General features: G+C 44.5%; 1 protein-coding gene across 1 annotated transcript; it reads right to left on the bottom strand.

The window, feature by feature from the left end:
• Nucleotides 1-13,299: 13,299 nt before the first annotated feature.
• On the bottom strand, nt 13,300-16,706 carry LOC141646647 (probably inactive leucine-rich repeat receptor-like protein kinase At5g48380). Its single transcript, XM_074454537.1, has 2 exons — nt 15,342-16,706; nt 13,300-14,589 (listed from the first exon to the last, which is right to left on the bottom strand). The coding sequence occupies exons 1-2, from the start codon at nt 16,179-16,181 to the stop codon at nt 13,573-13,575; spliced, it is 1,857 nt and encodes a 618-aa protein (XP_074310638.1). The 5' UTR covers nt 16,182-16,706; the 3' UTR covers nt 13,300-13,572.
• Nucleotides 16,707-17,598: the final 892 nt, after the last annotated feature.

The raw sequence follows: 17,598 nt of genomic DNA, 5'->3' as shown, positions 1-17,598 counted from the left end.
CGATGCCGCAGAAAAAGCGGTTACGGAAAAAGAGGAGGCGGCGAAGGCGGCTCAGATAGCCGAGGCCAAGGCGGCCTATGATGCAAAGGTGAAGGAGGCCGAAGAGGAGGCTGAAAGGCTGAAAGCATGTGGAGATGGCAAGCTTTCCTCTGGGCCGGCCACCGAAGTTGACGCCGCCTGCTGCCGATGGTGGGGCATCAGCGTAGGGAGACGGGCGGTCGTCACCAGACTCACCCGGCGTCTCGGATAGCTTTAGCTGTTCGGGGGCCAACTACTGAGCCTTTCCTCCCTGCCATCTTTTGGCGCTTCAAATATCATGTCTGTAATCTTTTGCTTTTCTTTTCCTTGTTTATGTAAAACTTTGGTAGGTTGCGTTTTGGCTTATCCTTATGGGGACGGCCGTCGTCTGCATTCTTCTCGTCTGTAATCTGTTGTCATTAATGAAAGTTTGCTTGTTTTGCCTCTGGCTTGGCCGAGGTCTTTTCTTGTCTTCTTGCGTTATTAATTGAGAGCGCTTTTTCATTTTTACCTTCGGCTTAGCCGAGGCAGCTAGAATGCGTATCTCAACTGCGTTTAACGTCTTTTTCTTGAACATGTTAGCGTATCGACCGTTGTGTCCCCTACCAGGCCATCGGCGGACCAAGACGACTAGGGGTTACGGCGCGATAGCGCACGTTAGCGCATCGATCGTTGTGTCCCCTGCCAGGCCTTCGGTTGGCCGAGGCGACTAGGGGTTACGACGCGACAGCGTAAGTTAGCGTATCGATCGTTGTGTCCCCTGCCAGGCCTTCGGTTGGCCGAGGCGACTAGGGGTTACGACGCGATAGCGTAAGTTAGCGTATCGATCGTTGTGTCCCCTGCCAGGCCTTCGGTTGGTCGAGGCGACTAGGGGTTACGACGCGACAGCGTAAGTTGGTGTATCGACCGTTGTGTCCCCTCCCAGGCCTTCGGCGGGCCGAGGCGGCTAGGGGTTACGGCGCGACAGCGTAAGTTAGCGTATCGATCGTTGTGTCCCCTGCCAGGCCTTCGGTTGGCCGAGGCGACTAGGGGTTACGACGCGACAGCGTAAGTTGGCGTATCGACCGTTGTGTCCCCTGCCAGGCCTTCGGCGGGCCGAGGCGACTAGGGGTTACGGCGCGACAGCATTCTTGGGGTGACTGCCCGGCTTGGGCCGGGGCGTCTACCTCGATATGACCGCGGAGGTGATAAACACTTTGATGGAAAAATTGGGTGATTCTTCATTAGATGTGAACATGCGTTGGGGTGCCAACAATTGTTTTGGACACCTCCGCCGCTACACAAAGTATTTCCTGAGATTGTCAGTGTTCCAATGGCTCATCAGAGGCACACCCTCCATGTCGGTCAGCCGGTATGTACCCGGCCTCATTTCTTCAACCACTTTGTAGGGACCCTCCCAGTTGGCCGTTAGTTTACCATGAATGTTTCCCTTGTTGGTGGCGGCCGACTTTCTTAGGACTAGATCCCCTACTTTCAAGTCCCTTTTGTGGACTCTTCGGTTGTAAGCTCTTCTCATTCGGTTTTGGTATACCGCCAAGTTGAGGCGTGCTGTATCTCGACTTTCTTCAACTAGGTCTAGGGAGGTTCTTAAGCCTTCCTTATTTTCAACCGGGTTAAAGGTGGCCGTTCTGAATGTCGGCACCGTTGCTTCAATAGCGGGGGCGCCGGACCGTAGACTAAGTGGAATGGATGCACCCCGTTGCTTCTTTCTCCGTGGTTCGCAGGGGACCATAGGACGCCGGGTAGTTCATCGGCCCATCTTCCCTTTAGGTCTTCAACCGTCTTCTTCAAACCATTGAGGATTGTTTTATTGGTCGCCTCCTTTGTCCGTTACTCGTGGGTAAAGACGGAGGAGTATGCAAATTTGATACCGAGTTCTTCCAGCCAGCTCATTATTGTGTCACTCCAAAACTCTCGGCCGTGGTCGAATACCATGACTTGGGGTAACCCAAAACGAGTTATGACATTTTCCAAGATTACCTTTCTTCTTACTACGCCGTCGTCTTTGCAGGTACCGCTACAACTTCAACCCATTTGGTGAAGTAATCAACGGCGACAATCAAGAACTTTCTTCCGCCGGATGCCGTTGGAAATGGCCCTAGTAGATCCATCCCCCACCGTGCGAAAGGAAGGGGATTAAGTACCATTTGCTGCAGGTCTCGGGACACGCATGTATCACCGGAGCATGCATTTGTGATTGTTGCATTTTTTGGTCTTGGCTCGGAATCCGCAAGCATGGTGGGCGAGAAGTAGCCGGCTCGGAGAGCTTTGTGGGCTAGTGTTCTTGCCCCCATGTGATGGCCGCAGATGCCTTCGTGAATCTCTGTCGATTAGCTCCGCGTCGGCTGGATCGACGCACTTTAAGAGTGGCCTAGTCACGGACCTCCTGTACAATTCCCCTTCAAACACCAAGTACCTTGCTGCGATCCTCTTTATTTTCTGCGCGAGACTGCGGTCCTCCGGTAGTTCACTTGTCAATTTGTACTTCATTATCGGAGTCATCCATGTTGTCTCGGTCTCTATGTTACCCACCATGTCGACGGCCTCAGTAATGCTCTTGGCATTCCTGATGTCCACCAGCACGGTTCGGCTGACATTCTTGATGGTTGAACTGACGAGTTTTGAGAGAGCGTCGGCTCGGTTGTTCTAAGACCTGGGAATGCATTTTATCTGAAAAGATTTTAACTTTGAGGTGTCAGCTTTTACCCTTTCCAGGTATCTTACCATTCCGTCGTCTCGAGTCTCGTACTCTCCTCTGATTTGATTAGCCACCAAAAGTGAATCTGTTTTCAAAATGATGTGCTCCGCCCCTGCGGCCCTAGCTAGCTCGACTCCGGTTATCACCGCCTCGTATTCGGATTCGTTGTTTGAGGCCGAGAAGGTAAATTTCAAGGCGTACTCGAACTCGTCCCCGTTTGGGCTTATGATAAGTATGTCGGCTCCTGAGCTGTTCGTTGTGGAGGACCCGTCGGTGTATACCTCCCATACCCCGGGGTTTTGCTCTTCTTGGTATGTGCATTCGGCCAGGAAATCGCGGTCTGTCCCTTTATCGAGGGCCTCGGCTTGTCTTGAATCGAATGCCGAAGCCGGATAGCTCTCTCGCCCATTTGATGAGCTGCCGGATTACTCAAATTTTTCCAATGCTTTCTCCAACGGCCTGGTCGATTAGGGACCGTCACGGGATGTGCGTCGAAGTAGGGTTTCGGATTTCCTTGCAGCGACGACGACGGCAAAGGCTTCTTTTTCAATCAGCGGGTAATTTCTCTCGGCGGGCAACAGTGTATGGCTGACAAAGTAGATTGGTGTCTTGTTGCTTGTCCTCTTCTCGACGATCACGGACCGACCGTGGCCGAGGTAATCGCTATGTACGAGATATAGTGTTTCTCCCCAAAGATCGGCCGGACGGGGTTGGGAGAGTCCGAAGATGAGCTTTCGTTGTTTGAAAGCCGTGCTCGCTCCCCCCCCCGCCGAAGTCTTTATTCCCCTTCAACACCTTGAAGAATGGGGTGCTCTTGTCGGCTGACCGAGGGATGAAACGGGCTAGAGCCGCCATCCTCCCGGTCAGCATCATGACCTCCTTTCGATTCCTCGGCTCCGGCAGGTCTAGGATTGCTTGGACTTTGTCTGGATTGGCATCAATTCCCCTGGCGCTGACAAGTACGCCGAGCACTTGGACATTGACCACTTCGTCCTTTTCATTCTTTGAAACGAGCTTATGCGTTTCCCCCCGGTCCGAGACATACATCAATGTCAGAGCCCGGATGGACATTACTGCATCGGCCTCGCTCAGGGTGACTCGGCCTATGAGAACGTTGTAGGCGGACGAGCCGTCAATGACCACGAACTCAGACATAACGTTCTTGGCCGCACTTCCCTCGCCGAACCTCTCACCGACACTGATTGACCCGAGGGGTACCAGGCCGGCTCGAAAAAGTCTGTACGAGCGGGTTGGTGCGGGGCTCAAGTTTTCAACCTTGACCGAGGTTGAGAAAGCATTATTTGTACATAATGTTTGTGTAGGCGCCTGTGTCAATCAGGCACCTCTTCACCAGGTGGTTGGCTATGTCCAAGTGGACTACGAGTGGGTCGCTGTGAGGGGCGATGACTCCCTCGTAGTCCTTCTTCCCAATAGTTATATCGGGGATTTTGGAAGCGGGGGTCGCTGTGTTGGGCACAAAGTTGATGGCCTGATACAGCTCGTTCACGTGCCGTTTGTGCCTATGAGCGGACCCACCGTTCTCATTGCCCCCGATGACAACATGGATTACTCCTATCCGTTCGAAGATGGATTTCTTATCTGAACTGTCGGCATCAGTCTTTTGGCCTTTGGCAACATACTTGCCGAGGCTCCCCTTCCAGATCAGTTCTTCAATAGCATTCTTCAGATGCCGGCAGTTGTCAGTAAGGTGACCGGTATGGCCGTGGTACTCACGATCTTGGCTCGTGTCACCGTCACTCCTCGGCCGGGAGGCCTCTCCCACTTCCCGACCCTCGCTCTTGCTCGGGGCGAAAACCTCGGCGGAGACACGGCCGGGGGTGTGATCATTGTACCGCCTCGGCGGTTCGTTCCCGAACTCCCCGGGCGTCCGCCGAGTTCATTTCTGGTGGACCTGTCAAACCGTGACCTATTATCGTCACGTCGTCTTTCATCCGGGTTGTCCTCCCGGCGGCTTTTTTTTTTTTCGAGTGCTCGGCCTCGGGGCCTACCAGTCTTGTGGTAGTCCTCCACCTTAATGGCTTGATCGGCCATTTTTCTGGCGGAGTCTAACCTCCGCCGCCGCACTTGATGAGCTCATTTTTAGGTCTCTCTCGGGAGGCCTTTCATCGCCGCGAAAGTCGCGGTTATTCATTGCTCACTCACGGATCTGCTGAACCTTGGCGTCGAACCTCTTCACATAACTTCGGAGAGATTCGCCTCCTTCCTGTCTGATAGTCAGGAGGTCCGAGGTCTCCACGGCCCTCCTCTTGTTGCAGGAATACTGGGCTAGGAACGTGTCTTTTAGGTCGGCGTAACAGTATACCGACCCGTCGGGTAGCCCCTTGTACCAACTTTGTGTCATCCCATGCAGTGTCGTTGGGAAGACTCGGCACCAAACCTCATCGGGTTGCTCCCATACTGACATGTGAGACTCGTAAGCCTCGACGTGGTCGGTTGAGTCGCCTTCTCCTTTGTATGCTATAGGTGGCAACTTGACTTAGTCGGACCGGGGTATCTAGGACGAGGCGCCGGGGGCTGTCTGACCACGTGTCGAATGACACGCGGCGATCGGCTCCTCACATCCCTAGTCCGGCTCCTCTCCCCGTGGCGGGAAGGGCTTCTTCTCCGACTCTGGTGAGTCAGGCTTCTTCTCCGACGCTGGTGAGTCGGACTTCTTTCACTTCTCTGGGGGGTGCCTCGTCGGCGCTGCGGTGACGCCGTCCTCTCGCGAGTGCGGGAAGGACTAAGGTCTACCGAGCGCTCCGGGCTCCCCGGCGTCTTGACAGGCCGCTTCTTCCAGTGCTCCATTCAAGTCTCTTGGAGTCACATTCTGGGCCCTGGTTTCTGGGACGGGTTCCGCCGCTCTTGTCGGTGTGACGTGTGTGAGCGGCGTGCATCGGCAATTATGTCCAGGAGTAGCTTCAGCTTTTTTGCATCAACCACATGTCCCATGATGGTGACTGGTCGGCGGCAGCGGCATATCTTGTTCCTTCGGCGTCCCGTTCGTCGTATCAGTGATACGGCCGGTGGGGGACTGCCCGATTTCTGAGTTGTGGAATGTGTCGTCTTGGTAGAATTCGTTTTCCACCAACACCTTCTCTGGTCGTTTCGACATCTTCTTAGCTTTTTGGGTGGGTTTTTGTTTTGGTTTTTTTTTTTGTTTGGGAATGAATGTGACTAGCTTCTAGTATCTTTCCCCACAGACGGCGCCAATTGTTCCGGGTGTAATTCCAGAGCAGTTATATGTAGGGATGTCAATGGGGCGGGGTGGGTGCGGAGGAGGGGTAACCCGTACCCGCCCCGCGAGTCTATAATGCGTACCCACACCCGCCCCGCGACCCGCGGCGGGTTGAACTTTTAAAATCCGTCTCCGCCCCGCGGGGACCCGTTGACCCGCCAAATTACCTATCTCCTCATAAACAATTTTTAAAAATATAAATCTAAAATCTAAAACATATTAGTCGAGTAGTCATACTACTTATACAAATAAGTTTTCGCAAAATATACATTCAATTAACTAGTACACAAGTTTTTCAAACCATGAAAGAGTTTTACAAACAATGAAAGTATGAAACGCATGTCCAAAGTAAACAAAGCTGCTTGATCAAATTAACAGAGCTTCACTCATTGTTCCCTCAAATCATCTAAAGCTCCGTTAGCATTCTTACCAAGTATCATTGGTTTGGGCTTTTTATCCTCTTGTTATAATTTTCTTTTATTATTATAGTATAATTACTACTACTTATTATAGGTGGGTTGGTGATTTGGAGATGAGTGAGGCGGGTATAAGCGGAGCGGGGACATGTGGAGCGGGGCGGGCGGGGCGGGTGTGGGGCGGGGTGGGTATGGGGCGGGTTTCATGTGATACCCATCCCCGCCCCACGACCCGCGACGAATGATACTTTTGAAACCCATCCCCGCCCCATGACCCGTCAAATCATTACCCGCGCCCGCCCCAAGTGGGGCGGGTGCGGGGCGAGACCCGCCAAAACCCGCCCCACTGACATCCCTAGTTATATGTTACCACCCGTGCTTGTAGAATGACGTCTTTAGTTGAATCCTCCTTGCGGTCTCCTGAAACGATGAACAAACTGAGGGCTCGGCTTTGGACCGAGCGAACTCACTCCGACGCTCAAGTCAGTAACTTAGAGAGGTAAGTTGTTGTTACTTGGCAAAGTACGTATTGTGGAGAGATAAGGAAGATATTACCAGATGAATAGTGATTCTTAGGTTAAATTGTGGATCCTTTACTCAATGAGAGTAGAGGAGTATTTATAGACTTTCACCTTTTGTCACGTAGTGGCCAAGTGGCCAAGTGGCTAGCAGGTGGAAAGACTGACTTACCCCTCTGCCGAGGGACCCATGGCAGGCCGGCGGGCCCTGTTGACTCACCGCCGAGGGGTCTTGGATATGAGTTCGCGGATGTGTGCCCCGGCTGGTTGGTTGCCCGGCCGGACCCATCCGACAGCCGACAGTCGCGCGTCGGTTAGGCTGTCTAAGCCGTTGACTTGCTGTGGATATCTTTGACCTTGCTCAATATGTTGACTGGTCAGCGGGTGCAGAATATGCCCCATCAAAACTAGTAGCCGGAAAGTTCTAAACCGTCGATGTTATTTTTTCCTCTTTAGCATAAAAAGAAGCGTAGTACATTATAAAATGCAAATCAAATGAGTTTGGTGTAGTGGTTGCTCACTTCAACTCTTGGAGCAAACTCTTTAGCCAACCGTTTACCTTTTTGTGAGAGCATCTGCAGCGAGTGGAGACATCTCGATTTACATTATAAAAAAAAAGGTTTTTCTATGATATACCCCTATATTATTTTATTTTCTATGATATACCCTTATTTCTGAAAAACCTCTCCTGTACCCTAAATTTAGTTAGTTATTATAAACCGTGACCTTAGTATAACCACAAAATCTCATTGAAGATGGCGATATACGTCACAAACTTGTGACGGATACCGTGTTTCCTCTCACAAAATACCCATGAGAGGTGAGTGAGGAAGCACATGGGGGCTGCCCCACCTTGTTCCCTCTCCCTTTTTGTGAGAGGCGTTCAGCTTGTGACGGGATTAGCCTATCACAAGCAAGACGCTTTGTAGTATAACGCTTCCCTCAAATGCTTAGTTAACTTCCCATGTGGACTGATGACATGGCTCCAAGTAGATTATGATGTGGCTGAGAAATTTAATTGAATTAAGGAAAAAATGGCAAAATACTACCTATTAAAGTTCGAAATTTTTATTTTACTACATATTATACTTAATTATGCAAACTACTACCTACAAAGTTGCAAATATACCCAGCGTACTACCCATCCGACGGAAAACACAACTTGAAGCACCAAACTTACCTGAGATTGGCTGAGTTCCACTTTTGTTTATGTTTGCATTAGATTTATACCCATATTACCCCTTATTAATATCCTTAATAATCAAACCTTTCTCTCCCTCCATTATCATCTTTACTCAACTCACTTTTTCTCTCCTCCATTAAAGGTAAGCTTTCTCTCTATTAAATTCCTCCCACACAACATATACCAAACCTCAAACTTGTCTGTTTTCACCAGTTTTGTAGCCAATACCAACTTACTCAGCTAATTTGATATCTATTTCATCAAATTCAACAAATCAGTAAATTTAATTTAGGCGTTTGATTTATATGGGGCATTTGGGCACACTTTTGGTGTGTTTTGTCTTGAGTTTGGCATCTTTTTGCTGCTATTTATGCAATTAATCATCAAGCAACGAAAACCCCCAAAATATAACCGATAATGCTGACGATTATGAAATTAGGGTTTCAAATTTGAGACATTACCAAAATTAACAAGATAAACAGGTAAGAAATTGAAGTAGCTGACTTGAATATATGATGGAAAGATGATCCAGGATGATGACGATGATGAAAAGGGTTGGATTTTGGAAATTGTAGGCTGCAATATTGGTTTACAGGCTTTATGTTGAAAGTTAAAAAAGATGAGTAAATGTGAGGTGGTTAATTGTTGGAGGGTGTTAAGTAAGGGTAGAATAGTCTTAACACAAGCTCCGGCGACTTATTAGTAGCAAACTCGCATTTTCCGTCTAAGGAGTAGTAGAATCTATTTAGTTGTAGTGTTTTAGATAGTATTTTGCAAAAATAGGTATATTAGGTAGTAATTTAAAATTTTCTGACTTTAATAGGTAGTAGTATGCAAATCGCCCTTCTTGAATTAATTTGACCCTACATCAAACTGTAAACAATAGGTCTCATGAGAGACATAGAGAAAAAAAAAATAATGGATCCCTCACCTCCGTTATGTATACTCTGAAGTCTCAACACTAACAAACTAAAAGTTTATTCCTCTTCCTCTGTTAAACACCCTCACTCGCTAGTCGCTACTTCCTTTTCCCTAAATGAAACCCTAAATTAAGCCCCAAATCAACTGCTACTACTCCGTCCGTCTCTCACCTCTAAATTTCATGGTATGTACATCCATTTACCTCTATAATCTTATCAATTGCTTTTTTAATTTTTGATTTTTGAAATTCATTTTTGTTGGATGATCATGGATTTTTATAATACACTCCACTGTTAATGTTTGTAGTCTTAAATATGGCCAAGTTTTTAACTTTTGGTTGGATTTAGTATGATAATCAATTGATTTGCATGATAGCACAAATGTGGGTGCGTGGATGTTAGGATAGATGACTAAGTTTTTACAGTAGTTATTGCGTAAGACGGTTTCATACTATGAGACGGTTCCATTGTGTAAAAAGATAACCCATTTATTAGCAATAAATGAACAATCTTTTTACAAAAGTCGACTGTCTTACGATGTGAGACCGTCTTACACTATAATTTGGGAAGTTTTTAACTTGAAGTAGTACTTTTTGTTGCATTCTAAAAACTGAAAATGCTTTCCGAAAAGAAACTTTTGTACTGTAGTATTTTTATCTAGTTATGAAAACACTGGGTACAATTTTTGTGGGAAGTAACAAGTGGCGGAGCCAGGATTTGAACTTAGGGGGCGAACGACTAATTTGATAAGGTACACTCGGAAAAATTTAAAAAAATTTAACTAAAAACTTCGAAAATTTCATCCGGGGCGCCTCAGCTCCACCACTGCAAGGAACCAAAATGTGGTTAATGGTATAACTTTTTGTAATTAAACTTAATAGTTTGATCTTTTGTTAATGTAATGAAGCTCTTAGTAATCAAACTTAATAGCTGGAACAATGTATTGGTGCATCTTTATAAAATGAAGGCTGAATATTTTCTCATCATAATAACAGTAAGAGGGAAGAAAAGGAAAATATACAAGAACAACAAAAAATAATGGAAAAGGTAAGAAAATAAGAAGTGGGTATTAATGAGCATTTGACGGAAGCATTACACATTTACACTATGGTCACGGTTTATAATAACTAACTAAGTTTAGGGGTATAGGAGATGTTTTTCAGAAATGAGGGGTATATGATAGAAAATGGAAAAACACACATTTTATTATTATAAAATGCAAGGGTCTAAAGAGCAAGCAATACGACCAGGAAAATCCCTTAAAAATAACAATAAATAAATAAATACTCCGTAATACATAAATCTTTTATTTTTAGAGTATTACATCAACTGTGTCCGTAAAAAAAGAAAAAAAACACACACACATGAAACTCAGCAAAAGAAGCAAAAGAAGCAAGCAGGGGCGAACCCAGAAATAAAATTTTGGGATAACGAATTGTTTTTGATGTTGTTTTACACTTATGTTAAGGTGCATATTTAAAAAAATTGGGGTGGCAAAAGTCGATAATCTTAATCATTTTTTGGGAATTTGGGGTAGCGAGTGCTACCCTTTGCTACTATGTAGGTTCCCCCCTGGAAGCAAGATGGGTTAACACAAGGATCAAGATCGGGTTGACATAACTAGGGGTGTAATTGAGACGAGACGAGCGAGTTCATTAACACCCTCGAGGTCCCTTCATGCCTAGATTACACAATTCCTTATTCCCTCCTGTAAAATACCTGCCAAGTACCGCCCCGAAACTATTATGATTACTTGGGGTATCTACATAAGGGGTTTGAACCACACAATCATATTTACTTAAGGAGATTTCTGGATAACAGTTTTTTTTGACTGCGCGACTGATGATATCAGCAGTCAGGAAGTCAGTCGTGGTAGCGCGACTTGTGACCGATTTGTGATGAGTGATGTTACAGAAACAGCTTTGTGGCGGAGATTCTACGAGTTTAGATAGCTGCTTGCAGCAACTTACCGTCTGCGGGTTGTTACTGGCGGATTTTGGACGAACTTTGTCCGCTTCTGATGCCTTTTGGTATTCTTCATAAACGGTCATGTTACAGACACAACTTTTTGGCTGACCTCTACGAAACATCATTGGGGTTCGGCCCAGCTGCTTCTGGACCGCGCAGCAATTAATCGTCTTCTGGTCAGCGTCAGATATTGGCTTGGTGTTGTTAAATGCTGCTATTGCCTCGTTGATCATGGGAGTGCATGTCTTTACCGCGTCTTGAGCTGTCGTCTCACATTTGTCGAACAACAACGGTTTTTTGTCGCCCTGGTTGGTGGGTTTGGGGCAGAACTCTTTGACATCCACATTGAAACCGAGGCATCCGGCGGACAATGTCTTACCCACCGCGTCTACTTCTGCCAAGAAGTCGAGGATATCCTTGGAAGTAGAAACAGTAGATCCAAGGGAACAGGCACAATTCGAACCCCGAAATCTCTCTAGCTCGTAGCAGCACACCGCGGACTCTGCCTTCCGCTTTGAGTCAACCCCTGACCCACTTCGAGCCTTGACTACTGTAGACCCGCACATGTCCTTCAGATTCAACGCGGCTTTGTCGCACTGAGACGACATTGCAAAATCCTCCTGCAGTGTCATCTTTTGAATTTCAGCCTCACGCCTTATCGCCTTGGCGACCCCAGAACAATTGTCTTCAACGCCATTCAGAGCAGCGCAGCTACTCAGCAGCTGCTTATTGCTGCTAACCGCTTCCAGCAGTTGCAACGTCTTTTTATCATACGAGTTCACCTCCGAGCTAGGAGTTACTCGTCCGACTTCCCGCAGAAGACAAAAACAATCCTGCCCAACTTTAGCTGAACCGACCTTTTTGCAGCATTTCTTCAGCGACTGGTCGTCCGCTTGGACATTATTGTTCAACAAAAACTTGCAGGGCGACAATAAAACACTACGTCTGCAAATTCGTAGCCGACTATCAAGAACATTGCGCAGTTTTCGCTTATCCGCGCCCTCCGTGCATTGCAGAACCAATGCAGTGCAGCAGATTAGCAACATAACTGTGATGATGTTCCTCATTATGATTATTAAAAGAATTTTTTTTGTTTTTTTTTTGTTTCTCTTTAAATTGGTGTTTTAGATGATGTTTTTGATATCAAAATAAACTTTGCTATTTCCATTTTATAGGTAATTCGAAGAACGAACATGCAGAGCATTAATACGATGTGCCATCCATTTTTATCCCAAAATATTTTGACAAATTCAATTATGTTTGTTGGACTGCAGTTCCATTACAATAATATTTAATGTGTCCCATGAATTAAAGAAACAAATTAATAGTTCCAGGGGTTGGAGCGAGGAGGCTAGCAAGGACGCTGGCCTCCGTTGGAAAATGAAAAATCCGAAAATTTAGTTAAATTTTTGAGAATTTCTCAACTTTTCCTTGTAACATTCATTACTTGTTCGCTCCCGCTGAAATTTTTCATCTTCTCTAACCGTAAATTCTGACTTCGTCAAATATTTGGGATAGAGTCATAGAGATGGGTGGCACATCGTATTAGTGCTGCATTAGTGGTAGGCATGTTGAATGTATGCGTAAAGTTGAGCTTGCCTATAATATAAAATATAAAATGAAAAATGAAAAATTAAATTTTGAAATTTGACATCCAAAACACTTCAATTACTTAATTATCAATTTATCATCATCAAGAGAATGTCTCAATCTCCGAAGCTGTTCATCACAGTTACATTACTTTTCTGCAGCATTGCAGTGCATTGGCAATCCACAGAGGGACAAACCAGTGTAAAAGACCTGCAAGATTTGATTCGAAATCGGCTAAATGAATGTGACACTGCTGCAAAGCGAAACAAAGTGGTGTCTTCCTGCAAATATTTCGAGTACAATACCATCAATCCGGCGCTGAAGAAATGCTGCGACAAACTCGGAGTGCCAGAATTTGGACAGGAATGTTTTTGTCTTCTTCGCCAAAAGGGACGGGAAACCCCTGTCTCAGACTTAACCAAGTACCAGAAGAAGAGGTTGCGAGTGCTGGAAACGATTAGCAACAAGAAGCTCTTCATCAACAGCTGTGCTGCTCTGAGCGGCTTTGATGACTGCTCCGTGGCTTCCAATGCGCTCAAAACCGCTGCTTACCTTGAAGAAATGACATGATGACTCAGCTATTTTCCGTCTTTGGTAGAAATTATAACAATCCTAATTTGAAGGAAACTTTTTTCGCTTCAAACTTCATACATTCACGACATTTCTCGAACCTTTTATTAAGGATTAAACACTAGGAAAGTACAGAAAGTACACATCAGATGTATAATCCACTTACTGAAATGCAAGGGATGAAAGCATAAACGATACTTATTATCATTAAAACACCGTATATTATACAAGAGTAATAGATTAAAACACATATTACAAATTACCCTAAGACCTTAACAATGAACTAGAGATCCCGATGCACAAAATCATACTACAAAAATCGAAAACATGTGGTAAATTGAGTTTACGTGTGACAGTTTTTCTCGTTTTAGACGCATTAATATTATCACCATAATTTCTATACAGAGATATTAAAACTACTAAATGTTGTCTACATATGGTTCACACTACCTTCTATGAATCGTTGCGGGAGACGATGAGCTCGTCCGGGAAGTTGGCATCGGAAGTTTCTGTAGGAATCATGATCTCATCATCTGCTGTAAAATGGTATTTTTCTCCAATGGCTCTCAGCAGTTGGTACACCTCGAACATACTCGGTCTCTCTTTAGGCATAGGAGTAACACAGTTACAAGCAATCTTAAGGAACTGAAATAGCTCATTATCGACACCTTTCTCAAGGAGACGCTTGTCAATGGCGGAATGGAGATCTGAATTTTCCGACAGTTGAGAAATCCAGTCGACTAGATTACCCTTAAAGGTTTCCGGGGCATTAGACACCTGAGTTGCCTTTTCACCGGTGATCAATTCCAACAAAACAGTCCCAAAGCTAAAAACGTCTCCCTTTGGGGTGGCAACAAGCGTCCTTGCATACTCTGGGGCCACATACCCCAAATCTCCGAATTCCCCGTTCACAAAAGTACTCAAATGGGTGTCTATCGGATTCATGAGCCTAGCTAGACCGAAATCAGAGAGCCGGGGATCAAAATCCTCATCCAACAAAATACATTTGGAACTTATGTTTCTATGAAGAATTCTAGGGTTGCAATTATGATGCATCCAAGCTAACCCCTTGGCGGCTCCAATAGCGATTTTTAGCCGTGTGGGCCACTCCATCATTTCAGGCGTGAAGGCCTCAGGGTCTGAAGGGTGAAGTTGGTTATATAAGTTTCCATTAGCCATGTATCTGTAGACTAGAAACTTCTCTTTCTTTGCCAAACAATAGCCCAAAAGGGGAACCAAGTTTTGGTGCCTCACACTGCCTAAAGTGTTCATTTCCGACAAGAATTCTTTCTCGGTCCGCTGTGAATCTTGCAATCTTTTAACCGCAAGGAATGTACCATCAGGCATCACTGCCTTGTACATTGCTCCCGTCCTTCCAGAATTGATGATGTTGTTATTGCTGAAGTTGTTTGTGGCTTTCATAAGGTCGTCTAATTTCATTTTTGAAGCCGACTTCTCAAACATAGATACCTGAGCATCATAAAAACTTTATTTAACAAAAGTACGCAATGACTAATATTTTTTACACAGATTTATTTTGTATATAATACTGTCTTGTTGTGATACCAGCCGAAATCCTCGGGAACATTTGATATTCGCATCATTTCATCAAGATGAATAACAGGGTAGGTTACACTTAAACACTAACACAGTCTTATAACAGAATTTGTTTAAATTCATAAGAAGAACGAATGTTGGCGATATAGCGGACAAATCACCAGAACTTTCACCCAATTACTCAAATTTAGAATATACTTCTCTAGTATTATCAAAAACGTGTGTCATGTAAGCAGTGGCGGAGCCAGAATCGTTTACCTGTGGGGTCTATTCTAATGTAATTGTTATTCATATCTTATTACTGGGTCTTAAAGACATAAAATTTTCAAAACAGGCAAATATTAATGATAAAAAACGTCAATTGTCGAAAAATTGTGGGGTCTTAAGACCCCACTACTCTATATGTGGCATGTAAGTGACTACTGTATCTTGTAAGAAAATTTATGTTTCTAATAGTCGGATAAGGCAAGGGTTAACATTTGAGGATTCCGTTTAAATGAACAGGCACCCCACACCCATAATTTATCGCCACAAAAAGAATACCAGTGACAAATGAATGCACTAATGTGAACGATAACTTTCTAAATTCTAATATAAAACAAGTTGACGAAGTGAACAAAAGAAGTTGAATAAGCGAACAAAATAAGTTGAAAGAGTGAACATACTTTGACAGCTTTGACGCCCTTCAATGTTTTTGTCCATCTGTTACCTTCGGGATCCTCCAGTTTCTTCCTAATAACCTTCATCCGTGAAATGTAAAAGAATGCTATACCCGCTACAACAATCACGAGAGTAAATCCTCCAGCAGCTCCACCAGCGATAATCCCGGTGTGAGACTTGCTAGAAACAGTACATTCCTTTAGTGGTAACCCACAAAGCCCGGGGTTATTGGCATAGTTATCTACGGGAATGTTTGCACTAAAATGAGGAATCTGCCCCGTCAAATTGTTGTTGGCAACATTAAAACTCTTAATCCGACCAAGATCTCCTAGTTCCAGGGGAATTTGACCAGACAACTGATTATGATCAAGGCTGATATCATTCAAGTAAATACAATCTGCAAGACTTTCCGGGATTGTACCAGAAAAACTGTTGTCTGAGAGGTCAAGTGTTGTCACAAACGGGATCACTTTCGAGATATTTGAAGGAATTGGACCAGTAAAATCATTACCAGATAAATCCAATCCTGTCATACTTGTACATTCCTCGATACCAAGCGGAAATCCACCCTTTAAACCCATATCACTTAACTTAATATTCAAAACCCGACTCTCTTCCGGGTGCCAACATTCAATGCCAATGAACTTACAAATAGAACCCTCAGTTTTATTACCAAAATCCCATGTTCCATTCAAGTATCCATTAGGGTCTGTAACCGATTCCCGGAGCTTTTTCAAACAATTTACATCAGTTTGAGTCCCAGCAATACCATAATCACCCAATATAACAATCAAACATCCTAAACCACACACTATTGAAGCAACTAACCTTCTATTAATAACCATTTTAACACTTCAAAAATTGCAAAACCCTAACAAATATTCCCAACAAAAATCACAGGATCATGATTTCAATACATAAATATAACATTTAGAGCTCAAATTCACAATATTCAACCTAAAACTTCAGCAATTAATACAAATATCAATACTTTAATAAAACCCTAAATCAAACTTAATTCTACATAAACCCTAAAATTGATCAAAACCCAATTCAATTCAACACAAACTAATTGAAATTAAGAAGAATTGAAACATACCCAGATGACAAAATTGAATCTTTGGAGCTCAAAATGCTTAAAAAATGAGGGGAAAATGGGTTAATTAAGCAAGAGAGTCAAGAAATGGGCCCACTTTTAAGTCAACATAGACGACTTTGGTGAGTTGCTTGACTTGTTTATCAGCGACCCATAAGAAAAAAATAACCAAAATAATTGATTTTGTGTGTTGAAAAATCAAAGTTTAAGTGATAGTGTGAAGTGCACCAAAGGGGAGGGCAAAGGGAAAAAAAATGATGATTTTTCCAAGTGAGAATGAGATTTAAAAAATTTGGAAACTATTTTGTTTCAACAAATTTTCACACTTGGTTTTATCACTTTCTAGGTCTCTTGAGAGACGATCTCTTAATAAGCTTTGTTGAGAGATCATTGTACAATTTTAAGAAAAAATGGTACTAAAGGTAATAAAATAGGTACAAATCATGATTAATAATTGATGGGGCATATTCTGCACCGCTGACCAAGTCAACATATCGAGCAAGGTCAAGGGTATCCATAGCAAAATCAACGACTTAGACAGCCTAGCCGACACAATCCATCTACCACTGTCACTGGTCTCGGCTGGACAACTAGCTAGCCACGGACGCATATCCGCGTACTCATATCCAAGACCCTCGGCTAGCCTCCTCGGGTCCATCTACGAGGGTAAAACGGTCTTTCCACCTAATGAGCCACTTGGCCACTTGGCCACTACGTGACAAAAGGTGAATGCCTATAAATACTCCTCAACCTTCATTGAGGAAAGGATCCACAAATTGACCTAATAACCACTATTCATCTGGTAATATCTTCCTTATCTCTCTACAATACACTCTTAGCCAAGTAACAACGACTTACCTCTCTAAGTTTACTGACTTGAGCGTCGGAGTGAGTACGCTCGGCCGAAGCCGAGCCCTCAGTTTGTTCATCGTTTCAGGAGACCGCAGGAAGGATTCTAGCAAGGACATCATTCTACTAGCTACGAGTGGTATCAAACATCTGCTCCGGATTTACACAGGAACAATTGGCGCCGTACGTGGGAATAGACACTAAAAGCTAGTCACATTCATTCCCAAAACAACAAAAACAAAAACACAAGAAAAAACCCACCCCAAAAGCTAAGATGTCAAAGCAACAAGTAGTCGTGACCGACGAAACCGAGCCAC

Source organism: Silene latifolia, chromosome 3 (genome assembly GCF_048544455.1).
Source record: "Silene latifolia isolate original U9 population chromosome 3, ASM4854445v1, whole genome shotgun sequence".
Taxonomy (NCBI): Eukaryota; Viridiplantae; Streptophyta; class Magnoliopsida; order Caryophyllales; family Caryophyllaceae; genus Silene; species Silene latifolia.
This window is presented reverse-complemented; position numbering and strand designations above follow the sequence as displayed.